General features: G+C 38.2%; 1 protein-coding gene across 8 annotated transcripts in view; it reads right to left on the bottom strand.

The window, feature by feature from the left end:
* Positions 1 to 27677, bottom strand: part of nlgn1 (neuroligin 1) — a 327369-nt gene that overhangs the window by 195630 nt on the left and 104062 nt on the right. For 3 of the 8 annotated variants that reach the window (XM_042006515.1, XM_042006518.1, XM_042006516.1), the window contains one exon: positions 131 to 190. The exons of 4 other annotated variants lie outside the window; for them this stretch is intronic. In XM_042006515.1, coding sequence (XP_041862449.1) covers positions 131 to 190 — 60 coding nt within the window. Of the gene's footprint in view, positions 1 to 130; positions 191 to 15771; positions 15805 to 27677 lie in introns of all 8 variants that reach the window. One more of the 8 variants, XM_042006522.1, reaches the window with a different exon arrangement.

Genomic DNA, 27677 nt, shown 5'->3' with positions numbered 1-27677 from the left:
AAAATGTCCAGTACTTTCAAAAAAGGGACAAGAAATGTAAGAAAATCAAAGAAGATAAAAAATTGGAGGAGAAAGGGTAAGTTTGGTTTCCCTTGTCATGCAAATCAGATTGGCATTGGGGAAAAAATACCTTCATCGTCCGTGCGGTCATTATCACCTAAATCATCAGTGTGTTTCTTTGTAAGGGGACCTATAGGACCAAGAAGGAGAAGATGGAGGAAAACAAGGTGATCAAGAACACACATAGCTTTCAAAAGATGCTCTCAAAAGATGAGAAAGTTTGTCAGTGATTAAAGTTTTCACAGCCCTTGTTTAAAGAAAAAGTGACTGGGAAGACATCACCACAGTGTCCATTTCAAACGTTTACAGTCGGAATTTGCAGTTTAAGATAGTTACAGAGCAAGAAAAGAGGGATTTTGAAAAAGAAGCAAAAAAATATTAGCTCTTTGTTAAAAATGAAGAATTAACTGAAGATAAACTCACAGGATAAAAAGACAAAGTTTTCTAAAACAGTGGATATTATAGCATGAATTGTACATAAGAGAGGCATCATGATAACAATTAAAAATTATCTGCATGGCAAAGAAAAAGCTGATTGTAAACAAAGACAGCAGTCAAAAGAGGCAGTGACCAGCTCCACCTGTTATTACTCAGGACTTTAACTTTGTTTAGGCTAAAACACACAGAGTCTGCAGACTCTCACCTGCTGCTGAATGTATTTCAATTTCAATTTACAGAGAAGCAAAAATGCTTCAAAACAATGAGTTTAACAAGCGGAGTGCTCTGCTGCTTCTTCAGTAAAACCAACATTTTCTCACTTCCTGACATTATATCTCAAGTTCCCTGTGCATAAAAGAGCATAAACACATGCCATGTTAAACAAAGACAGACACACACAGAACACACACATATATTGCAAAGAAGTTCAAAAACATGCAGTCTTAAAGAGATGGTTGTGAGACAACATGGTACATGACATGCAGGAGAACTGAGAGGCCTTCATACACACACACACACTCACACACACTCAAAAGGCAATGACCCCCAGATATTGTGATGCCATGATGCCTTAAACTGTCATCAGCTGATGTGGAAATAATCATGCTAATCCTTTCAACCACTTTAACCAACCTCATTCACACACACAAGTATACACACAAGCACGCACACACACACACACACACACACACACGATAGCCAGTAATATTATGCAAATATAAGTCACAACAATTTGATTTCATAAAATGATTATAGCATGACATTCTGTGTATAAGTGAATGATAATAAAGACCCCATAAAACGACTGTATAATATAGAAACTGCATGATATGACTGCAATGATTTGAACACATAATAGAACAGAGAACAGGAGAGAGATGTTTCAAAACGTTCACGGCTGCTTCAGTAGCTCATGTTGATGAGACAGAAAACCTCCAGCATTCAAAATCAAGGTGGTTTCATTTTAAAGGCGGTGACTTCTTTTCAATGACTTTAAAAAAGAAGACTGGTTCCCTACACATAAATCTGTCCTACAGCAGTCTCCCAGCCCTCTTTTGTGAATTTGACAAGCGATTTGATAAGCAAGAGCTGACTCTAGGCTTTCTATGTGCTGAGTAAGCACAAGACACAAGAGTCGCTTATTTCAAAATGTGAACGTCTAGGAAACAAGGGGCATTTGCTGTCTAGGGATGCACCGCCTGTTTATGGAAGGATACTGCATAAAGAGATCGCTGACAAACAATAGAAGACAGTTATGGGGAATGTTAGGCATTTAGCATACAACTCAGGGAGTGGTTCCAGGGCTGTGTTTTTACACAAAAACGTTAGACAGTTCAACATAAAGTCGTCACTGGCGATGATTCATACAGTCTGCTACATTACGGCGAGTACAGCACATCCTTGCAAATGCATTGTGAGAAATCTCACAGCAGCAAAGATGGCGACTCGAGTCTGGGACTCGTACTCAAGTCACACTTAAATCACATTTCCAATGATTTGAGAATCGACTTGGACTCGCACTCAAAAGATTTGAGACTTGTCTCATACTCGCGATTTGAGACCCGTGAACAATCATATAGTTTTTCATGATCTCCTGTCTGCTGTCATCTCTCCAGATGTAACTTTGACGTAACGTCACTCAGACGTGCCCACAGTTCACATGGAATCAATCAAAACATCGACTGTACCAGTGAACACAGCTGTTGCTGCAGCGCCTGTAACTTTTGGGTATTAAAAACTTAATAAAAAGGGACCAAAATAAGAGCAGCAAACTGCAGTGTCTATGGTATAAAAGTCCAGGACTCAGGATCCACCTTCATCCACCTTAAAACACACCTGGAAAGGTTAGTCACTGTAATATGAAAGCTAATGTTAGCATCTATGTTAGCAACGAGCTTAGAGCCACAGCAGTGTAAACATTAGCTTGTTGCTACTTGTGTACTGAAACAATATAAGAAGAACACAACATTTACTGAACAGTTTCCATAAACTGTGACTTTACCATGATGACTTTCAACTGGGACCAAACTGGGATCAGACCCACTGTAAACAAGGCAGATTTACTGGGTCTGTTTATTAGAAAGGTACAGCTGTTGATTTAGGAATGTAAGCGATATTTATTGGGCCTGCAAGTATTGGATCTAAATTAACTTAGATATTGCATTTCTTAATTTAATTTTAAAAAAGCTTGAAACAAATATTTTCTGTACTCGTCACATAGTTATTTCAAGCCCTTTAAAAAATGTCCTGATTTTTCTAGTGTGCTAGTGCAGGGATCACCCAACCTGTTGAGCCCCTGTCCTGCAGATTATAGATGTTTACCTGTTGCAATACACTTGAGTCAAATTATTAATGAGTCATTAGGAGGCTTGTGCAGAACGTGACAACAAGCTGTCATGTGGAACATCTAAAACCTGCAGGACAGGTGGTGATCCTGCACTAAAGTGCAGCATATTGGTCCTCCTCTCTACAGTCAGGAAAAAAAAAAAAAAAACGCTATGTATTTCAGCATTAGTACCGAAATTTTCTCTGTGAGTCCAGATAGATTTGGTTCATATTAAAACATATTTACTAATCTGAATTTATTTCCTTGTTCATCTCCAGGTTTTCCACATTCAGTAAATCAAAGGAGAGGGACTGAGTAACAATCAGAGCTGTTACCAAATGCTGGTAGAGAAAGGATGAGTACGGATTTTACATCCCTTGGATGTTATAATGCATCTTCTAAGCAGACCAAACTGAGGGTTGCACGGCAGATTTCGCATTACAACTAACAGTGAATTGAGATTTGACTTGGACTTGAGCTGTAAGACTTGAAACTTGATATGGACTTGCAAAAAAGGACTTGTGAACATAGCAGTGAGACAACTACATTTATAGAGTGCGTTGTTTGGTTTCATCCATTCGCATAGAAAAAGAAAGAGCATAGGCAGTCGCTGTTGATGAGCAAACCAATGCTGAGTGTCCTGCCCTCAGATACTTCGACATGTGGACAGAAACGGACTTTGAACTGCTGACGTTGTACCTAGAACATATCCACGCCACAAGCTTGGCCACAGCCACCACAACGCAGCTGCAGCCTCTAATATGAAGTAACATTAAGATGTGAGACAAAAAATACAGGAAACTGATTAGAAGACAAAATAACTTTTAAACACAATTTCTAAGAGAATAATTGTGTAAAACACTATACTTTTTTTCATAATTTTACTTTAGGTGCAAAAGTTTTTAATTCATGCTGTAAATAAGAAAAAATGTTGACTATGAACCAGTCTATGATGGCACTAAAATTACTCATCTAATTTCAAATTGTGACATCAAAGGTTGGCAGCCATATTAGATTCCATCGTTTTCACTATGAACTTTGACTAATAGTAAAAATTATGGAATCTAATACAGCTGCCCAAAACACTCACATTTGCTTTCTTCAAAAGTTTGCACAATTTCTATAGTTGTTGTCCTCGTCTTCATTCTCATTCTGCGTTTTTGCTCCCTTCTTGAACCCTTCTTCTTCTTTGGTTTGTTTCTTTTGCCTGCAGCATATTATCTTTTCTGCTCAGCACTGCCCCCCATGATTTCTGGTGGTATTGCTCTGTCTTGTGCATCAAGCTACGGATGGCTAAGCTCCCTAATAAACTGGCCAAATTAAGCGTGGAACCGATGCAGAAGACGAATGAAACTGTTAGTCCGTCTGCGTATGTCTTCTGCATCAAGCATAAATGGGCCTTAGTATGAAAGTTAATCTTAGCATATATGTTAGCGACGAGCTTAGAGCCACAGCAGCATAAACCTGTTGCTACCTGTAAACCTAAATAGTGGGAACTCCATCAGGTTGGCTCCACTAATGAAGAAGAATGAGACGGTTACTAAACAGAGTGACTTGTTTCCATCAGGCTGCTGGTTTATCAAAACCCACCCTGGATAAACTGACCAGTACACCATCAGAACTAGTGGAAACTATTGGTTTTACTGGTCCGTTTATTAGAAAAACAGGTTTCAGCTGTTGCTGCTTTGGTGATGTTAGAAAATAGTGGATCCAATAATTCAAATATTTCTGTTTTTACATTACATTATAAAAGCTTAATGTTCATATATTCAGTATCATCTCACATTAAGTCATTTCAACTTTTTTTTTACTTGATTATAAAGATTTTTCTGATGCAGTAGTGTGGAACTTTTTGACCATCCTGTCTACATTCAGAAAAGAAAAAAAAGTGATAAACTACAGAATTATTTTAGAAAAAGTTCTTTCCAGGTGGATTTAGGTAAAAACACGTAAAAAAAAACTCATAAATTTTATACATAAGGAGCATATTTACAGATCTGAATGCGTTTCACTGTTCATCTGCAGGCTTCCTGAAGTCAGAAAAGCAGAGAAATGGTCCAGTGGACAGGGACAAGTTAATGATCAGTGTGGTGATGAAGGAGACCCTGGATTTTAATTTCCTCATATATGATGGTGTTTTAATCAGACCAGATGGCAGATTACTGATTACAACTAAAAGTGACTTGACAGGTGAACATCTCTGCTTACTATGAAGTCCTTGAATCAAGAGATACTATTGTTTTTCTTGTTGGACATGGAGGCTTTAAATCTGCATTTTTTACACAAGGTTAAAGTGTTTTATGTGTTTTATGAAACAAACAAAATAAGTGGCCTTAAAGGAAAAACATGAGATGTGTAAGAATGGAAACACAACAAAGCAAAAACCAAACAAATAGTGACAGATGTGCCTGCTCTCCGGGTCGCCATTACAGCATCTTTTTGACTGAGAGGTTAGTGGGGATCAGATCAGACAAGACAGATGCATGACAGCCCCTATCACACACACACACATAAGACACAGAGAAATATTGTACTTCAATCATGTGTCAATCCTAAATTGCCAGCTGACAAGCAGGTCCTGACACTGACCTCACCTCCTACCTGTCACTGTGAATTAAATTGTGGCCGTAGACGCTGGTGAGGTCTCAGCTGGTGTGAGCCCTAATTAGGAAGTTGAAACTTTTATACACCCAACTCTATCTTTTATTCTTCCATCTTTATTTTTACCCTCTACGATGAACATAATCTGCTCTTTCCTACATTCCGGTTATGTCCCCCTTTTTCCTTTTAAACAAGACACAGACTGCCTGAGCGATAGGCTAGCTTCCACAGTGCTTCATTAAGGGCTCATTTGGAAGAAAATCAAGTAACAGCTTTATGTTCAACACTAAAAGAAAGCTGAAATTCAGACAACTGGCAACCACAAGTAGAAGAGGAGAAGAAAGCCCTTAGCACATTAAAATAATCTTCTTATCTTTGTAAAAAGGGACTGGACCTGGCAAGTATCAAAAAAATAACAAATACAAGAAGTTGCAAATATTTTTACTTCTCTTTTACTCATGCACTGCTTCCCATTAATTCACTGATGACTGAACGTGTCAACGTCATAAAGTACCCTCATGGTGCTTTTCTGAATCATTGTTTTGCAATAGTCTGATTAGAACAGACCTGGCAACACAAAAATGTCACTATCAACAGCACATGTGTGATGTGATCACTTTTACTCCCCGTGTGTTTATTTGACGTATGATCAGATGTATAGATCTTAAATACTGCATTATTAAATAAACAAATGAATGAATAATGAATGCAAAAAACTGTTAAAATTAGGGATTTTTAACAGTAAACTCACCATCCACTTTATCAGCTCCAGCTGCTCATCTGCTTATTAACACAAACATGGCAGCAGCTCAGCACATCTAGTCACACAGACATGAAGACGACTTGCTAAAGTTCAAACTGAGCATCAGAATGAAGAAGAAAGGAGATTTAAGAGACTTTGAACGTGGCATGGTTGTTAGTCTGAGTAGTTAATGGGATTTCCACCCACAACCATCTCCAGTGTTTCCAGAGAATGGTCTGAAGAAGAGAAAATATCCAGTGAGCAGCAGTTGTCTGGACAAGAATGTCTTGTTGATGTCAGAGGTCAGAGGAGAATGGACAGACTGGTTGGAGATGATAGAAAGACAACAGGAAGTCAAATAAGCACTGGTTCCAACCAAGGTCTGCAGAACAGCATCTCTGAACACACAACACGTCCAGCCTTGAAGCAGATGGTCTACAGCAGCAGAAGACACACCAGGTGTCTCCTGTCAGCTAAGAACAGGAAACTGAGGCTACAATTCACACACACACTCACCAACACTGGACAATAGAAGATGGAGAAACGTTGCTGGTCTGATGAGTCTCCATTTCAGCTACAAAATTGTAGTGGAGATTCTCATCATGGATGCAGCCAACAAACCTGCAGCAATTGTTTGATGCTGTCACGTCAATATGGAGCAAACCCTCTGAGGAAGGTTTCCTTGTTGAATCTATCAAACCAAGAATACCAAGAAGTCCAACCAGGTACTAGAAGACCTGATAAATCAGCCTGGAGGGTATATTAATTCAGTATATTGAGTATATTTCATCATCTTTTTTGTTAAATTTTTTAGCTCTGTGTAGTTTAGTAATGCAAAAAATATATGTTTTTTTTTTTGTTTTTTTTTATGACAAAACTGTAACTTGAGACGATGTCTGTGCTGGTGCAGCTTCTGATAAGAATGCTGGCGACATTGTCCTGAAGTAAAATAAAAGCTCACTATTTTCTAAAGTTGATCATATCTACAGTGTCACTTTGGTGTGATTAAACTCTCACAACTGTTATGTTAACTGTTCAGACAGCTTGAACATGTAGTATAAGGATGTTTTCAGTAGCTCCCACACACTGCTGTTACAGTGCCCTTGGCAACCTGATAGTAATTGTTATGGCAATGCGACACGCTGAGAGCAAACTGTGACTCTATAAAGCCAACTATATGATGACAGACCTCACGTTCTGTACAATCTCACAGAAATAACAAATATTACACATACACTGTTCTTTTAGCCCCTTTTACAAGAATACTTTAATCAAAGGTGAGAAACATGAACACATATGACATAAAGTCATTACTTTAACAAACTGATGAAAGTTACATCATTTATGTGTAAGCTGGGCTGTAGAAATCACATTACCAGATAGGGCTGCAATTATGAATAAATAACATATAAAATGTATATATGTGTCTTTGAAATAACCTTGGCTAATAAAGATAAGTACTCTAAAAACTTTAAAAGCAATCTTTGCTGCGATTATTATTTAATAAATAATAAATAAACATTTAAAATCCTCAACTTTGTTTTCCAGTTTCTTGTTTTTCCTTGTCTATCGCCCTCTTCTGTCCCTCTTCTGTCTCCCTCCGCTCACCAGCAGCATTGATCGGAGGCTGATGAAGAGGAGTTTCACGCTCTCTGACACCGCAACAACCCGTGACTCAAAAAGCCAACTGGGAAGCAAGGACTTTACTCAAACACTCAAGCGGAAGGTAATACACACATATATAATCAACCCCCAGGCTTTCCCCTCTTCTGGAGGAGGTAATTATTGCAAAGAGAGTCCATGCATTGATCGCACATTCCACACTAGAGCTATCCATACATACATATTGCTGTTTGTATGCATCAGTCAAGGCCAGCATTGGCATAGAGACACACTAGCTTAATCAATCACCAATGCACATTAAAAAAGGGACCTAACAGAACACACGGCTCAATGAGCCAAATAGGTAATCTACAGCTGACCTTGGATAAAATCCCCACAGGATGTAAACTATAAATACAGAATCCATTCCTAAGGAAAAACCGGAGTCTATTGCTCTTCAGCAAAAGCTGATGCAAACAAAATCAGTGCTGTGCAAGAACAGGAGCTGGGCATTATGAAGGCTTTATGTCAGAAAACACAAAGGATTGACAGATTTTTGTTTTCTTTTACTGTATTTTCTGTTTTGTTTTGTTTGTTTGTTTTTTTTTTTTTCTGGAGTAAGAACAACTTGGGAAACTAAAGCCACCTACTTTATGGATGTTTTCTGTCAGCCTATTTTAGATTATGTTTCTGATATTCCTTTCTTAACTCACATTTTATGTAATGAATCCACTCTGAATGGATAAATAAAAGCTTCTACCAGTACATTTACATAAACATTTGGTATAGCTCACCACATTATTTTCCAAGTGCAGAATGCATTGTTATTCTCCCCTTGGTCAGATATCCAGGTAAAACGATACAGAATTTAATCTGTCTGTTTCAGGTTTTTCTTAGTTGCAGTTCACATATTTCACCACAGAAACATGAAAATAACTTTATAATCATCTGAATGGGTAGAAGTTGTGTGCTGAACACACTGAAAAAAGGGGAAAGGTGGGGTTGTGCAATTTACAAATATTAAGCTGGTATAAATAACATGAACAATTTATGTTTCCCTTCGAAACATATGCCAATCTTGAGGATCACACTTAATTTTTAGCGGTGTCACTACAGCATATTTAAGTCATGTTGATACCAAATGAAATAGTTATGTTTTGCCTCTGCCCCTGAATTTGGGCAGCGTGAAACCCCGTCTGCTGAGAAGCATTCCTCCAGGGGAAATTTTGGAGTCTGCCATTTTTTACCACTGATGCTGTAAGCACCTGCACCTTGGAGTCGCCTGCAAAAGGTAAAGTTAATTTCCTCTAACAAATTACCGTTAGGAAGTGGGAGACATCGCTTCAAAATGCTTGTTTTCACGGAGTATAGGTTTTTAATCTGTTATCATTGAGCAAGTCAAAGCTAATGCTGGTGTTAGCACTACCTATGCTGTTCTCTCTCTGCCCGCTGCCCTTGGCGGCCAGGGCACTACAGTGCGACCGTTTTTGTCGCATATGCGAGTGAATATTTTGTTGTGCGAACGAGGGGGGGAATAGGAGCACTTGTGCGAATGACTTCTCCCAACACAGCCTGCTAACGTGATGCTCAGTCCGTGACAAATCCCGCTTAAAATGTAACAGTTTTTCCCACTACTCTAGTAAAAGAGTAAAAATGACACGGTATGAATTCTCAAAACATCACAAAAAAAGATGCGCACTACGTGCCACTTTCTGCTAATTGCTCATAGCAGGGCGCGTGTGTAACCAGTAGTTTCCGAGGAGCCAATGGTTCAGGACTTCAAGGCAAGATGGCCAGCCTTCTCTCACATGAGTGAGGTTTGTGATATTTTGGCATGTTTCTTCAAATTATAAACATCAACGATACATGTAACTGCTACAGTTTTGTTCCCTTGACTTTGCATTGACAATTTTTGCAGTTTTGAGTATTAATGGTTTATCTGTGTGTTTTCAGATGAATGCGGAATTTAAGAGGATAACCACCATGCTGCTCCAGTCCAGATTTCTCTCCCAGCTGGATATTCACACAGACAAAATGATCAAGTTATTCAGGAAACGAGGAAGAGTGATTGGAACCAAACTGAAGCACATCCTGGAAGAGATTGGGAAGGCAAGTGTCGATTGATTAACTTTATTATGCCCTACTAGAGAAATATGTGTCTATTTTGAGGTGTATTCATTATGTCTTTATATCAATTTATTACAAACACCTTAAATAAGAAAATGTAAAAAATTCCAGAAAAAGTATTAACCTCTCATAGTTTTATTGCAGTTTAAAGTTCCACATACAAATCTTGTAAGTTAAGGGACCCAGTATAACTTTTTTTTTTTCAATCTGGCATTATCAAATTAAGGAATAATGCCCAAAAATAAATCTTGCTACCAACTATTCAGGTGGGTGAGCCACTGATGAAAATCAGTCATTCATTTGTGTCGCAGAAAGAGGTTCACTCTAGTTGCAGGGATCACTGAGATAACATGTTTTTATACAAAAAATAATGCGTTCAGAAGAATCTTTTAATTAAATATACCATATCTAGAATAGGTTAGATCCTTGGCCTTGTTGAGTGAAATAATTTGGAAAATTTGCATAAGTCCCAAACCAGTTAATAAAGTAACTATCTCTTTCCAGACTGAGGACACTGAGGTTCTAAGAAAACTCATCCTAAAGGGACTGTGCATATATCTCCAGGAGGACCCAGCACACCTCTTCATGGAATACGAGGTGAGTCCAACTAATGTATTATTGAGAGCAGAATGTAATTACTTAACAAGGACAAACGTTTGAGTTCACAGTTTGAATCCATCAGTCGCAGTAAGAACAACAACAGGACCATCAAAACTATTGTCTCCTGTGCTTCTCCTCCTTTTGCTGTATTTTCTAAAGAGGGCTGTGATGGCTTTCTAGCGTTTTTTGTGAATATAGTAATGAATGTGAGCTCTAACATCATTCCTTCCTCCTCCCCTCATGTTAACTGTCCGGTTCCTCCTCCACAGCTGAGCCGTTCATCTATCACTATTATGAACTTGAGAGATGTGGTCATCTCCTTTTTGATGTTCTTCCAAAGGTTTTCTCCACAATGGGCCCCAGTGTCCTCACCATCATCAACTCTTCTCTGCATTCAGGGGTGTTTCTGTCTTACTTTAAACAGGCAACTGCCCAGCCACTCCTTCAGGAACCCAGCCTGGACCACACATCAATGCTAAATCTCAGGCCCATCTCCAACACCTCATTTTAATAGAAGGTCCTGGAGAAAATGGTTGCCTGTTTCTTCTCAGGTTTTCTTTAAGTGCTGTGAAACTCCTCTCTAACTATCATATCATATTTTTTCCTCTAGTTTTTGTTTAGGGTCTGGAAGGCCTCCTGACAAACTATTTATTTATTCTCACAGGTTCTACTTTTACACTTTTATGACATGTTAATTTAGACTTGGAAAGTGTTGTGAAACACTCTATATAAATGATTAAGTGTGTAAAGAAAGCTATGAAACCTTTCTGCTTCCCCTGCAGGTGGTGATTGGTCATATTTTGCTTCTATAAAACTTTATTGAAATTATTGTCTGTGTTCTGTAGAATGAAGACCATGCTGCAATCCAGGAAGCAATTGAGGACACCACGGTGGGAATTTTCCTCATAATGGAAAGTGGCAGAGGTGAGGAAGAGGACATCCTCATGGTCCTTGAAGGCCAGGCCATGGTGGTCGACCTATCAAGTGTCGGAGCAGCGGTTGCCATGCTGTTTGGCCTTATTTACAACTAAAACCTGGACTACCCTCCGCATCTTAGATACACCTTTGAGGTAATCCAGAAAGTTTTAATGGAGTTGGAAGGCAAAGTACTCTCAAAAAGGGCTCAGGCCTTGAAGATCCGACTCTTTGAGTAGAGATGGTGCCTTAAAAATGTTTTTGTGTGTTTTTAAGAGTGGTTTTACATGGCATCTTGCTACTTGTTTTGCTACTGTTTCCCCATAAATAGCAAGCCCCTCATTTCGTTTGTTTCATCTTGTTACAGAGCACCGTAATCAGGGCTTCATAGAAAGCACTTTAATGCGCTCAGGGAGTGTTAGAAAAAACACCTTATGATATGTTTCATTTTGTCAATGCTCAGGTAATTGTAAATGAGTTAAAGAGATTAAACTTTTTGTCTCTTTTTCTAGTTGTAATAATAAAAGGGTTGAACCTTACATTTGTGTTCAGTGTCCTGCGTTTGATGAATTATAATAATGCTTGTGGTTCTTGGCAAATATGCTTTTTTGGACAAATCATCTGCAATTGCATTTTTATTATACAATTAAAATTATCCATATTTCTGTGAAATAATTGGGCTGCTAAAACCCGATTTTATTGTTTATTAAATGTGAACAAATTGTGGAAAATTGCATGATAAAATCATGTTTATCTAATGTAAAATTCTTAGGTGTAGTTAAAAGGAAATATTCATTATGGTGTAACATGATTTTATTATGTGCAATATTCATGTTGGCATAACATAATTTTATTGTATGCAACCGATGTCCATACTTTTTTTATGTAAATCCAACAGATTTTTCTTTTCAGTGCATAGTAATTACAAAGACTAGCGCTGGGTTTCTGATCATTAACAGCCGTGCTGCATGAACACCTGTCTGGACTAACTTTACATTTTATTCTACTCTTTTGAAGGCAAGGAGTAAATCTAACATATTTTTAAACTTAATCACTTAAAAGTAAAAAAAAAAAAAGAAAATCAACACATTTCTTCTATTCTAGAGAATGTCAGAAAGCTTGGTCTCAGTCGCAGGTCATGGGTCTTACAACAGGACAAAGACCCAAAACACAGCTAAAACACCAAGAATGGCTAAGAGGAAAACATGGACTATTCTAAAGTGGCTTCTATGAGCCCTGAACTAAATCCTATTAAGCATCTTTGGAAGGAGCTGAAACATGACTTCTGGAAAAGGCTCCCTTCAAACCTGAGACAACTGGAGCAGTTTGCTTATGAGGAGTGGATTAAAATACCTGCTGAGAGGTGCAGAAGTCTCACTGACAGTTACAGGAATCGTTGGATTGCAGTGATTGCCTCAAAAGGTTGTGTTACAAATTATTAAGTTAGGGGTACCATCATTTTTGTCCAGGCCTGTTTCATGAGTTTACTTTTTTAAATAATTCTGTTAAAGCATAGTTTAAAAGCAACGTCTGACTTTCACTGGTTAAATTTCATAGAATTTTTATTTATTATTACTTTTGTCAGATTCAAGTTATTTCTGTGATTATTGTGAGTTTTTCTTTCATTAACCGAAGGATACCAACAATTTTGTCCATGTCTGTAAATGAGGAATCTAGGGAATGACTAAACTATTTCACAAGAAAGAGGAGGCATGTCCCAACATAGAAGATCCAAATAATATACAACCATAAAAGAAAGTGGGGATGATGCTTTCTTTTTTCCAGATCACCTACAGTATACATCTGCCTGTATAAAATAAGACAGAGAGGAGATAGACAGGACTGAGTATTACTTAACGGCCTCAGTCCTCATCAGAACAAAGCTAAGTTTGATGAAATGCATCATCATGTGATCTCAAGTCTAAGGAATGCAGAAAAAGATCAATAACTGAGTGACTTCTAGAGATGCTGTTTTTTTATCTGGATGTATGGATGTGTGTAACTTACTGATTACCTTCACTAAAATTTAAAACACGATCACTTTACGGAAAAAGAATGATCCCAAAATATGAACAGATTATATTTCAATCCCAAAGATGTTCTGAAACGTCTCCAGCTGATTCAAAATGCTGCAGCGAGGGTTTTGATGAGAACTAGCTGGAGAGATCATTTTTCTCCAGTTTTATCTTCTTATCATTGGCTTCCTCTTAAATTCAGATTAGAATTTAAATTCTTCTCCTCATATATAAGTTTTCAGTGACTAAGTTCCACTGGATCTTAAAGCTCTTGAAGATCCAGATTTTTCTATCAGAGCTTCACTCAGACTGCAGGTTTACTGGTGGTTTCTAGATGTTTTAAAAGTAGAATGGGCAGCAGAACTTTCAGTTATCAGACCCCTCTCTGTGGAACCAGCTCTGGGTTTGGCTTCGGGATTCAGATCCCTCGGTTATCAGACCCCTCTCTGTGGAACTGGCTCCCAGTTTGGCTTCAGGATTCAGATCCCTCGGTTATCAGACCCCTCTCTGTGGAACTGGCTCCCAGTTTGGCTTCAGGATTCAGATCCCTCGGTTATCAGACCCCTCTCTGTGGAACCAGCTCTGGGTTTGGCTTCAGGAAGCAGAACCTTTGGTTGATATAATGGATTTGTTTTAATTGGATAATAACTGGACTACAATAAATTGGACTGTGTGGACTGATGTGTAAACGCACCTTCAAATGATGTTGAATTGAGGCTGAACACAGAAAACTAAACTGAACTGAGCTCAAATCAAGTAAAGATGAAATACTGATTATAAGAAACTGATCTAAATTGCATAAATGTAATAAATCATTCAAGGGTTTTGCTGGAACATGAGGAAGACTATGATCTGTACTTGGATATGATATGATAGCAAAACATCAACCCAAATGATTTTTATAACCACCTTTTTTTTTGCTTTTTCCCCTTTTTTTGTTTTTTGTACTTTTTTCTCGTTTTGTTTGATTCTTAAAACTAAAAACCCTTTGGATTAAACTTTGTATACATCTATGGATGGATGGACCTTACATCCATACAGCACTTTTTTAATCATCTTGACCATCTTACATTGCATTTCACATTCACTCATACAGCACTTTGCTCTAACACACTCATTCATTTCCCGTTAGACACATCAGGAGGCAGCGTGGGGTTCGGTGTCTTCCCCAAGGACACTTCGACATGGTATCAGGGGAAGCCTAGAATCACACCACCGACTTTCAGGGTGGCAGACGACTGCTCTTCCATCATTTGCCTTTTTGATCTTAATTTCTGAGCATATTACATGAACTTTCTCTGACCCTCACTGTATGAATAGTCTTTAATACCTCATATTAAATGATCCTGTCCTGGATGTTTATGCTGTGACTTTAAAAGGTGTTTAGTCCCAACAGAGAGACTATCGATGGATTCAATGATAGATGACAGATAAATAATTGATTATATTCTCTCTGGTATGTATGACACTCCGAAGCATGCATACATACTCCTATCCTGCTTAATGCTTTGCATTAGGGATTCATTTGCAGCTCATGTTTTTGTTTTTTTGTTTTTTTTTTGTTTTTTTGTTTTTTTGTAGAACAATTATGGAAAACAGATTATAAGAAGATGAGAAATCAGCCTTCCTGATATCAATTTGAGAAAAGAAGCTGTCCTAAATATTATATTTCAAACCCAGTTACCTGCAGACTGACCTGCAAACCAGTTGCACTGGAGTTTAAAAACAAGCTTTCACTTTGTCTCTCTGCCTTTCCACCATGCAATCTTTATTCTTTCATCCCTCCACAAATTTCATTGTCTCACATTTTCTGTTCTCTCCATCTCCCTCTGATAATTTTATTCTTGCAATCCTCCACTCCTCCCCCTACTTCTGCCACATGCTGATGAAACAAACACCCACAGTGTCAATGTCAGCGAGTCAATTCAAAGCAGTGAAAAGTCTACGAAGGGAGGACATGAGCAAAGGCGTGTGACTAGTGTGCAAATGAGAAGAAAAAAGAAGAGCTAAAAAAAGGTAATTAAATACATGTCATTGACTCTGTTTTCATTTTTTGACCTTATATATTCATATGGTGAAAATACTCTGAGACAAGTTCTAAATTATATGTTAGAGACCAATTTTATTCTGCCCTGAAGTGCCTGTCATGAAAATAGCAGCAGAAATCTTTGTCTAGGATATTTGTACAATGACCTTCACAGTAAGTATGGGGACATTAGGTCATGCTTTAGTTAAACATTAAAGCACGCAGGTCAAGCAGATGGTATATCACCTGCAATCAGTTTACCTCTGTTTCCATTTCTGCTTGATCTGAGGCCAGTGTTGCTCAGTGTCTGCTTCCTCTGTTATTATTTGCCTCCAATCTCTTCTTCTTCAACCTTCAATAATGTTTTCTTTGTCTCTAAAATTCCTCAGTTGTGTTATATATAATTGTGTTTTTCATCCATTATGAGTTTGGAGCTGTGAAAATAAATTGCATGTCCATTCTTATTGTTCTTATTAAGAAGTTTTCCTGTCAACACATAGATGTATATGTGGTACCAAACGGTGTTGACTTGCAGAGGAAGCTGCTGACATGCTGCAGAGGATGAAGCTCATCCAGCCCTTTGCTGACTTTGAAGAACAAACTACATTCCCACAATGTTCAAACCATTTTTATGATGCAGAATTTGACTCATTCTGCATATTATACTGATACTTTAACTCAGCAGTGATATTCATGCAAAATGTCACTGTACAATGATAATGGAGTACATTTAACACCTGAACAGCTAAATTTATCTGTTTATACTGTACCTGGACATTTTCTTCACTAAGCCTTTAAGTGCATGTCTTTAACTCGTAGTAGAGTACTTTTATTGAGTCACAAAGGTTTTCAGATTTCCTTAAATAAAGCTTTTAATAATTTCCCAGCTTGTTTCCTGTCTCCATTCGCTCCATGTAGGAGCTTGAATAGGTGTCTTTTAAGACTGCCTATTTGGTGAATAAAAGACAGTTACTTAACTATTTTATTTATTTAAGAATTTGCTAAATCTCTTTCAGTCTGTACTTTGTTGAAGCAGGAAAATCTTAATTGACATGAATATTTTACAAGAGTTCATTGTGTTGCATTGTGTTCCAAAACACAGTGTAGCTTTATTTGTAAGGAAGCCAATTCATGAGGTCATGTGAAGGCACTTTTACTGACACAATCGGATTCAGTTCAGTTCACTTATGTCCAATTTTAATCCGATTAAAACAAATCCATGACATGATCAGCATCAGTCCAATTTATAACAACTGTGTTCATACTGAACAGTTCATAAAATAATAACCAGCTAAGCAAATTGTATCAAATCTCCTCTTTGATTCAATCCTCCACCTGAATTCCACAAGGAGACACTGATGAGGAAAACCTCCATCAGAATCAGAACCAGGAAGAAAAACCTCCTTAAGGGCCAGGGATTAGTCAAAACCAGATGGCCTAACTTTCTACCAGCATTTTAAGCACCATGTACGCATGAAGCCGTAAGGCTCCCCGAAGTCTGAAAACCCCTCATGCACTTGCAAACTGATCTGTGTGTGAATGCCGTTTTGGCTGTGCGTACCAGGTGATGCGTGCACACATATTCAATGATTTGTTTTAAATTTGTGAGGTTGAAGGTAAAACATTTGTGTGTAGAACTTTAATGTTTGTGCATCGTTTTCATTTGTGGATGTGTAAACTTATGTTGTGTGTGTAGTTTCTAGATATTTGTGTGTGTGCATTTGAACATAGATTTGCATGTACCCTAAGTTACCCACAAAATGGTTTACATGGTTTACAAATCATGTGTCACACATACAGAATGATATTGAGTCCATTTTCTCTCCATATCCGGGCTATCCTGGTGTGAATGCGCCCTTATTCAAAACTTGACTTAGACATGGCTGGAAGATTTAACCTTGGCCACAGTGGTTCAGCAGTCACTGACTAGTCTCACCACATATATTTCAGAATGTGTCAGAACAGCGTGTCTCTCGTTTAAGGAGAAAAGCTTCTTTCTTCCTTTTATTTTTTTCTTTCTGTTAACTGACTCATTTTGACCAACACTGTCAGCTAATGGGCCAGTGGCCAGTCCATTTATCAGAGAGTCAAGCTGTTTTTGAACTGAGCCTTCTCTCCTCATGCAGAGAGACTTGTCAGCTCTGCTCTGTGTTCATACACTACACTGTGAAATATGGCATGACAGGAACTGCAGAGGTTCTAAGCCCCAGTTTGTGACTCTACTTACACAAGAAAGAAATATGGATTTTGACTTCAGGCTTTGAGGCAAGACTCAGCAGAAAGATGTTTGTGTAACGCTGAATAAGAAACGGCTTGAGAGAAAGAAATTTTTGTAACTTATGGTTGATTTCAAGGTCCGGCCAAATGTTTGTCACAGACTTGCTCCTGTATATATGCTTTAATGCATCTTCAGCTCATAGTGAATGATGGACCATTAGGTTTACTACATCCATATCTTGGAGATTTAAACATTTAAGTGTACTGTCTAGACTGCTATTTTGGTTCCTTTCTTGGAATTCTGCACCATTCTGCAAGTGAAAATGTCATGGATTATCACATTATCAAAATCAAATCAAAAGTGCTTTATAATCCTGGTGGTAAAATGCCACTGCAGCACTGAGCATCAGCTCAGGCTTTCAGCCGCTGATCTCTGCACTACTTGCTGTGATGTAGTCCCATAAGGTGGATAATAACAGACATCTGGGATGATGATACAGCTGTTGATTTTCACAAGAAAAAGAATAAAATATGTCACTCAGAAAAATGCTAAAAATATCTTATGTCTCTGCAGATAGAACATTATTATTATTTATATAGAGTGTAACATTAGCGTGAAAGGTGAATACAATTTATGAGATACACACACTCCACTATGCCTTGGCCTGCTGTGTTACAATATTGGCCAGAAGCTACAGTTAAGTATGAAAAAAGTGTCTTCTTTTTGTGTTTTCCCTTCTGTGTGTATGTGACTCAAAAGAGATTTTAAAAAGGAAGCTTCATGGTAACAACAGCAATAAGTATAAACCCATGCAGCTGCATATCAGTGACTCACAGGTCATTTTTTGCTGATCACTCCTAATTTTCTTTGTCAGCAAACAGCCACATTAGGGGATGAACCGCAAAGAACCTGAGGAGGCCAAAAGGTCTCTGAAAGCCAGACCCAACTAGATCTCAACACCAAGACTAAGCCATCCTTTAGTTATGCTGCCATAGGCTTTCCCACTAGTACCCACTTAGCCCAGCCTGACACCACTCCTCCCAGTTTGTAGGAGTCCTGATCAGGATTATCCTGGGACGAGTAGATACATTTTTACCACCTACTCCATCAGAGTTCGGAAGGTGTTGCGATAGCAGGCCACTATTGGCCAGAATTTGACATCATGGGATAAGTCATGACAGCGACTCCCAACCCCGCCATCTTTAAACCCCACTGTGGATAACAACACTGGCAGAGATGATCTTTCTCAAACAATCACCATGGTCCAACACAGAAGTGAAGACCTTTATGTGTTTGTTGGCCAACGAAAAAATCCAGTGAGCTGGATGGCACAACCCGTAATGAGAAGGTGATCCAGCAATTGGAGGAGTTAATGGCGGTCACTTTGTTGTTCCATGTGTGTCACAAACAAATGACTTCGAGACTACATATATATATATACAGTATATATATATATATATATATATATATATATATATATATATATATGGATAGATAGATAGATAGATAGATAGATAGATAGATAGATAGATAGATAGATAGATAGATAGATGGAATTTATTCAGCCAGCTACATTGTAAAGATTCTCTCTCACCAATTCATGACAATAGTCATCAATACAGTTTTTTATTTTCCCTTAACCAATTGTGTCACCATCTGAGAATGTGAATTGTAATACAAACCAGTTACCTTTACTAATTTTACAGCCCCAGCCATATCTTTTATTTAACCCAATCACTAAAATTATCCTCATTCAGAAAAGGTCAAGTGTGTCTAATTAGCTCTGTGAGGCAAATGTGACTCAACATGTCGCTGGTGCTAATTGCCACTGGCAAATAAAGAGATGCCATATTGACAAGTGGAAAGTTAAGGAGACATGCTGCTATTGGCAACACAGTTGCCTGTCTTTCTGCAGGACTCCACATTTTCCAGTTATTGACTGAGAATATTCTTCATTCCTTAATCTCACTGCTTATACATCATTACCAGCAGCGATCAATCATTGATTATTAAATGAAATGTCCATTAGGTCTGAGAGGTATTACCATAATGGGCAAAGGGCCAGGAAGTGATGCTGGGGACAGCAGTAGCACAGAAACCAGGAATATGTCAGGCCACACTGTCTTAAATGCATCTCCCAAATTTCAAGTTAAAGATCTTTTATTACCAAATTGTTTGACTTTTCTTTGACTTGACAGACTGCAGACATGCTTAAGTGTGTGTACTCACACTCACACAAGTTATCAGGATTTTTCTCCATACATATGCTTTACATCATGCTCATCACACAGTCACATTTTCTTACATCACTATATGTGACTCACTCATTCTTCCTCTAATCCAGTCTATCCCTCTCACTCTGTCAGTCAGAGTCATACCCTCAATCCAGTCAGCCAGGAAAGTGTTTTCCACATTACAATTTGTCTCTTGTTCAAGACGGGAATAAATTGTATTTGTTTATGTGACCTCAGGCCTTTGAATAAAATGCTACAATAGTTGTCCATTTGTTAGCTGGGCTTACAAATTAGATTATTATGTAGTGCAACAGCTGATGTGGCTGAGCTCTCACAATGACTGAGCAAGATCTTCACAGTTACATTTTGTGTTTTTTGTTTGTTTGTTTCTTTGTTGTTGTTGTTTTACATTTGGATCCATGTAAGTACTTCCTTATCGCCATATTCCACCTGTCAGTGCCAAAGCCAATGTGACTCCATCATCAGCTTTGTTTTGACATGATCAACAAGGAAAATTATTCATGTGCAGTCTGTGGAGTTTTGTGTTTGCAGGATTTTTCTTTTCAAAATGGATCTAACAATTAAAAAGAGATAATATAAAAATATAGGGAAAAAAGCTGCATCTGAAACCACTTGTATCTAACTTGTTTAAGCCAGTGCAAAATAATTCATACACAGCACCTCTGCTTTTCTCTATGGATTGTGAAGTGCATACATTTCACTTGAGTTTACTAACCTGTGTGACTGTTGGACTTCGCGTCAACTCGGCAATCTTTTCCACTCACAGCCCTTTCCACAAAACCTGTTTAAAGCCTAACTTCTGAATCTGGCCTCCATCTTCATCCTGTCTCTTCTCTGAGATCTCTCCAGTCAGTAAAAGTCAGTCTGATTTTGACTTGTCTTATCTCTTGCTCTGGCCCTTTCCCTCTTTCTTTTCTTCTCTTCCTCCAATAATGTCTTCCTGGGTTTCTTTGCTGAATCAGCCACAGTGTGTGTTCAAAATAGCCAGTGTATTGATATCCAGTTGCTAACATCTTCAGTAAAGTGAAAGGCTGTTGTAAAGTTGTGAGTGTGGTTTCTCAGGGACACTTCAAGGTAACGAAATGTCACTGTTCCACCAAAACGAGTCAGAAGCTCAGAGTCTTACAGTCAGAAAGTTGTGTAGTGTTGCTTTAAAAAGGAACAGATGCACTTTTGTTGAGCCTGAGTGTCCTGTTTGCAGTGAACAGTCAATCAGCACAAACCACCGCTCTTGATCGGAATAAGATTTTGATCCGAATAAGCATGATTGCATCACAATCTTCCAATTGATATGCTTACATGAAGCACTTCTTTTCCTACCAGGCTTTTAATCCAAAGTAAAGTAATCCTGAATTCAGTATAAACGTAAAATAATTGATCAGGTTAACAGTGTTCAGCTGCATATTGACATTCCCCCCATTTAAATACCATGTTGTAGAGGTTGTTTGGTCTGGGCGTATTTTCACTGACACTAATGAATGACCAGAGAAACATTAAAGGAATATTATAGAATACAACCCGCTGAGCTGCATCTGTGATCATTTCTCTTTGCTGTAGCTGTATGATGTTATTTTTCACCTTGATCAAATAGTGACCCCCTCTAAATCAAGTATATAGACAACATCATGCATTTTAATATTTCTTGTTCAGAGTTTGGAGAATACTATAGATCACAGGGAAACTGATAGTTTCTGAATAAATATATGTTTCTGGGTATACATCAGCTTAACTCTACCATACCTCTGTGGATTGAGTGGTCCTCCTCCCATCAGAGGGGCAGATATTTGACCCTCAGCTCTTCCATGTGTCACTGTCTTGCCCAAGGACACTTGGTGTGTGACTGTAGAGAAAAGGTGCTGCGTCTTTCTTACATAGAAACAGTGTAAAACACTTTATAGAAGCAGACGAGGTTAAAAAGGAACTACAGAAGTTTGGGCCATTACATACATAAAAAGAGCTGCAGCCTGTTTGTGTTTCTGGATGAGTTGGTGGACACAGTTGTGGATTACATTTATGTATGCACACTCATGTGCAGTCTCAGGGAACACACACGCACAAAAAAAATCTGACGATTTTATGCGTGTGCGTTTCTTTCTCTATCTATTATTCCACCCTATGTGGAATAATAGATTGACACATGTATGTGTGTGTCTGTGTGTCAAGAAGCATAGAGTCCATTCAAGGGGATTAGGGCTGGGATTGCTGTCAACTGAAACAATGACATTTTTTGTCATCTCAGTTGAACCCACCTCCATCAGATTGTTGTGACTGTTTTGTTTTTCCTCTAAATTTTTCTCCTTCCAGTGTGTTGGTGTTAGAGACACTGCTTTACATGGGTTTTGGTCAAATATGAAAGTTCTGTTAATCTTGTCCAGTACTTAGCAGCCGAAACCCCTTTTAGTTGTGAGGTTCCACAACGATCCATTTTAGGTCTGATCCTGATTTCATTCTTTTTATGTTACCTGCTGGGTCTATGTTTAAAAAAGGCTTTGCTTTTCAGATGACATACAGATTTCTGTCCCTTCAAAGAAGCATTACAGATATTCTCAATGAGGCATCCCTAACAACAGCTAATTCATGATACATCTTGCATCCTGCCTTTTCTCTGAGATCACTCCACTTAGTAAAAGTCTGATGTTGACTCTTTTCTTATCTCTTGCTCTGTCCCTTTCTCTCTTTCTTTTTCTCTCTCTTTCTCCAAAAATGTCTTGTTGGGTTTCTTTGATAAATCAACCATTGTATCTGTTCAAAACTGCCAGTGTATTGATATGTAGTTGTTAGCATGCGACGAGATGCATATGTGAAACACAGCTGTAACATGATGCTCCAGGCTAGAGAAAAAAAAATGAACGTAAGCTTCAGGGATGTACATAATACATGTCAGTGTGTCATCAAAACAAGTCAGAATTCTACAAATAAGTTGCTTAATTTTCTAAAGCCTTTCATATTTTGTATAAAGTTAAGCTTCCTAAAGCTAAATGACAAGAAAATTAAAGTTTTTATATTTGATAAATCTGAGCGATTAAATGGTGCTCATAGCATCTTAGAAAAGATCTGGGGAAAGTCATCCTTCCTGCTCTGACTTGCTTCATTTCAGGATCCAGTTTAAGATTCTGCCTCTTGTTTTTAAAGCTTTCTATGATTTGGGTTCGTATCAGAGCTGCTACACCAACATGTTCCAGTAAGAGCTCTATGGTCTGTAAGCAGTTCCTCCTGGAGGATCCATATTCCCCACTCAGGACTGACAGAACCTTTTGAGTGGAACAGTCTGGCTCTTTGCATCAGAGCTGCTCAGAAACTCTCAGGTTTAAACTTTCTGACGTCAGTGGACATGCTGGCGTGACCAAACTATATCACAACTGTTTCATGTGCATTGTGCAGGATTTACTGACATCTAGTGCTAAAGATGGGAATAGAAATTACGTCAAATACCAAGCACAGCTGTGAATGTACGGTGGTTGTCAGTGGCCAAAATTCTTCCAGACATAAAGATGTTTCCAAATGTGAGTGGATTCAGTGGCCTCAGGTGTATCTGACTGCACTACAGGTAACTTTAATAACTTCATCATTGTGTATATGTGTACTGTCTTCTACTATGGTGCTTTTAAGGTGTTAATTAACCCAACTGGTGATCTAGCTGCTGTCAAACAAAGCTGATACTGTAGTTTTAAAGCTCCACACAAAGTTCAAGTTCAAAAACCTTTATTATCCCCTGGAGCATCGGCGTTGCCAGACTCCATTTACTGGGGTAAGTGCCCCAGTATAAATGAGCTGTGCCCCAGTATAAATGCTACGATTAATTTTTGACAATAAATATTTATTATACATTAATTCAGATAATTCAGACGGGAAAAGGTATGTATTTCAACTCAAACGTGTAGCAAGAGCGTTAACTCCAAATAGAGGATCCAGCTCAGGGGCACATTCTGTCTCTGCATGTCACCGTGCACGAGCAGCAGGTGAACCACACACACGTCACGCAGCACAGTTTGAGGTCTCCTAACGTGTCACAAAAACAGTCAATTTTAGATTATTTTAATAAATTAAACCAAATGACCTCATGTGACTTCTGTAGATGGATATCAGCAAATTCTTCAGCAGAGACAGAGAAGCAGGAAGGAGAGATGAGAAGGAGGGCGGTAAGACCGCGGTGAAACCAGGTTTATGTTGGATATTCAACAGATATTTGCACTGGAGTGACCAGCTTCTCGTTTATGGACCATAAACAAATGACAGGCTTTCTGTGAAACGGAAATTCTCATAAGGGAAATAAAACAATATTTTCATACTAAAGAAAAGTGGGCTTCTGATATAAACAGAGAGAAACAACACATATTTTTTTGGGTTTTCATACAGGGGGCCAAATCTTTTGAATTGCTTCAAATTTTAATTGAGATTTTAATCATTTCTTAAGAGAGTAAAAAAATCCAACATCTTCTACACCAAGTGACCCAGTCACTTCAAACCAAAGCTGAATTGAACCAGATGACCATCCAAACAGGACACAACTGTTCCTGATTTTCTTAAAGTCACAGTCAAATGATTGACCACTTTGTGGAATTGAAAAATAGACAGTACGCTTTAATGCTCAAAAATTAAACAAACTGTTCAGAATGAGTTGAACTATCACCCTGAAAACCAGGTAATAACCATTACTGTGGAATGTGTATGAAGAGAGTTCTGACCTGCCATCGTTTGTTAAGGCGTTTATGCTTTTCTGCCATGTTGAAAGTGTTCATGATTGTTAAATATTTTCTTACACTCATTAATATGTCAATTAGTATTTACATAGGAATGTGGTAGTGGCACAGAGCAGTGTGTGTGTGTGTGTGTGTGTGTGTGTGTGTGTGTGTGTGTGTGTGTGGGAGACGAGGGATATGTGCTAGGGAGCCTGTGCCCCAGTAGAGCTTTATGCCTAGCAACGCCCTTGCCCTGGAGACAATTAGTCTTACAGCCAGTAGAACAACATGTATAACAGAACGAAAAAGACACAACAGCTCATTTAAAAACAGAGTAGCTGCAGGAGCAAATTATTCTTGAGTTGTTTGTCCATTCAAACATCATAGTAAAAATGACGGCAGCTGCCATGTATGTGCATGCACGGCAAGTATATAAATGGTTCATTCTAAGAGAATAAAAACATACAGTTATCTCAGCATGGCGATTAGAAACCAATAGAAACACAGTTTTTAATGATATAAAAAGTTTTTCTGTCATTGACCTTGCTTCCTTGCTGACGTAGCAGCAGGAAGCAGCCTCAGTGAGGCACCATTTTATTTTGTGTTGAAAGTGCAGACATTGAACTACCAACCAGGTTTCAAATTGTGTTGATAGGACATATATACACACTTTCTTATGTATATTACTTTTACGTGTGGTGCATGTTTGATGAAGGAAGAAGTGGTAAAAATTTTTTCATTCTGGTAAAAATGCATGCAAGCAAGAAAAAAACAAGAACTGTTGGTTTTTGGAAATAATTTGTGAGCCATCTTCTGACGACACGAGTGTTTTGTAACCGTCTGATACATACTGGTGCATTTTGATGTAAATGTAAAAGACTTTGTTGTTTGTTAAATTTGTACATAAGTTTTTTGAAGCAACTTTATATATTTGTATTCTAAAGTACACAAGTTTTGTGGTTTTCAGACTTAAAATAAAAATCTAACTTTTAGCGACTCTGATTTTATACTTTGAGTAATTTTAGGTGCAGTGAAAAAAATGACAAGAATGAAACCAAACAAGGCAGGTAAAGTGTTTTAAAGGTGAAATCTAAAGCAGAATAACAAATACCCCAGAGCCGAGGTGAAGTCCTTATCTAACACCCACTTCTTTGCACTGGCTTTTAAACACAATTGATCTTGATGTTATATAAACTGTTCATTTTTTTTATTCTGGTTTCATTATGCTGTTCATTTTACTTGTTTTTACAGCAGTTTGGACAACTGATGTTGTTGTAAATGTGCTGTAATAAACTTCCTCTGGTCCGTGTATCGTTGTTTGACTTTCTGAACACCAGTGTGTTGATTAATGGACATCTGGTCTTGTTTTTGTTTGTTTTGTTGGATTTTTTTGGGGTGTTTTGCTTCTGACCCTGACAAATTTAGATGATCATATCCAGGAAATTCCATTGTTTTGTTTCTGCAAAGAAAAACAACACAGTGTTAACCTATGAGGTCTTTATCAGGTGGAAAAATAAGAGGAAGACATACCGAACAGTTGCTAACAAATAACGATGCATTGCTTAATGTCAGAAGTTAAGTTTAACACTTAACTCAACAGACAAAACAGCTTCCGTGTAATTTGAGGTGTGTTTATGTGAAATGTGAGAATCAATAGACTCCATTCCAATCAGCTGCAGCTTGATCTCGGTTGTACTGGGAGCTCTCAAGTGGATGTAAAATGGGAGGGAGTGCCAGAGAGACCGCAGCCCAGAACAAGGCCCTCTCGCAGTAAGAGAGACATGTTCAAAGGGCTGGTTTGGCCCCAACGGTACCAGCAAACACAGCTCATTTGCCACTGCAATTCTATTTTCACATCATTTCAATTTCAAAGAGCCTTCTGGCTGCATTAGCATTTGGCTGGGATAAAAGAGGAGTTAGTGAAGGATGTAAGGGTAGGAAAAGAAGTAGAGAGTGACAGCGAAGCATGCAGAGCAAACGTCTATAGTGTATGTGATACTGGTGTGGGTTTTTGAGCTTTTCTAAAATTAGCGGCAGAAGTCTGTGCAGTTTGTTCATCCACAGACAGAATGCTGCAGCGGGCACTGCAGCAAGTTACATCAAATCCCATTTTTGTCTGCTAGCATCCTTTAATACGCTGTTTCTGTTGCATCACTTACTAAAAATGCATACAATGAGTCAACCTTCTAACACGACTTTACAGCTAATATGCTACATAAATTAAACTTACGGCATGAAATAAAATCAGAGGTCAATTACAGAATAATTTATTATATCATTAAAAACTGCTGGAATCTTATTACATGAATAAAATAACAGGTATGTTTTTATTATCTTACAATTAGACATTTATGACTACTCGCTGTGGGTCCACATACATGGCAGCTGCCACCATTTTTACTATGGTGTCTCTGAATAGACAAACAGTTGTGTGTGAAACTTTAACTTCTGAAATATCAAACTAAGCTGCATTAGCAGCTTATTGTGATAGGAGCTAGAGCATCTTTCTGATAAGTCAGGTTCAAGTTCAAGTTTATTTGTATGGCACATTTTCTGCCACAGCAATTGTCAAAGTGCTGAACAATACAGCAACAAACACTCACAGTTGAAAATAAAACACTACACAATAAAACAATAAAAATCAATCAAAAAATAGAATAAACGCAAAATAAAATCAATAAAAAATAAAATCAATAAAACTGAGCTAAAAAGTAAAACATGCAAATCTCAAGCTCAGTTTATTTCGTATGCCAGCACAAAGAAGTGGGTCTTGAGAAGAGACTTCAAACCAGAGATACACTGAGCAGCTCTGATGTGAAGGGGAAGCTGTTCCACAGCGTTGGAGCAGCAACTGAGAAAGCTCTGTCACCCCTGGACCTAAGTTGTGAAGAGGTCCTCACTGGAGCATTCTGTTGTAGCAACTCTGACAAATACAGGGGAGCTAAACCATTTAAGGCTTTAAAAACAATTAATAAAATCTTGTACTGGGTCCTAAAACTAACAGGGAGCCAATGCAAAGAGGCGAGCACAGGAGTGATGTGATCACGTCGTCTCATCCCTGTAAGCAACCAAA

The sequence above is a fragment of the Melanotaenia boesemani genome, chromosome 14 (assembly GCF_017639745.1).
Source record: "Melanotaenia boesemani isolate fMelBoe1 chromosome 14, fMelBoe1.pri, whole genome shotgun sequence".
NCBI classification, from domain to species: domain Eukaryota; kingdom Metazoa; phylum Chordata; class Actinopteri; order Atheriniformes; family Melanotaeniidae; genus Melanotaenia; species Melanotaenia boesemani.
This window is presented reverse-complemented; position numbering and strand designations above follow the sequence as displayed.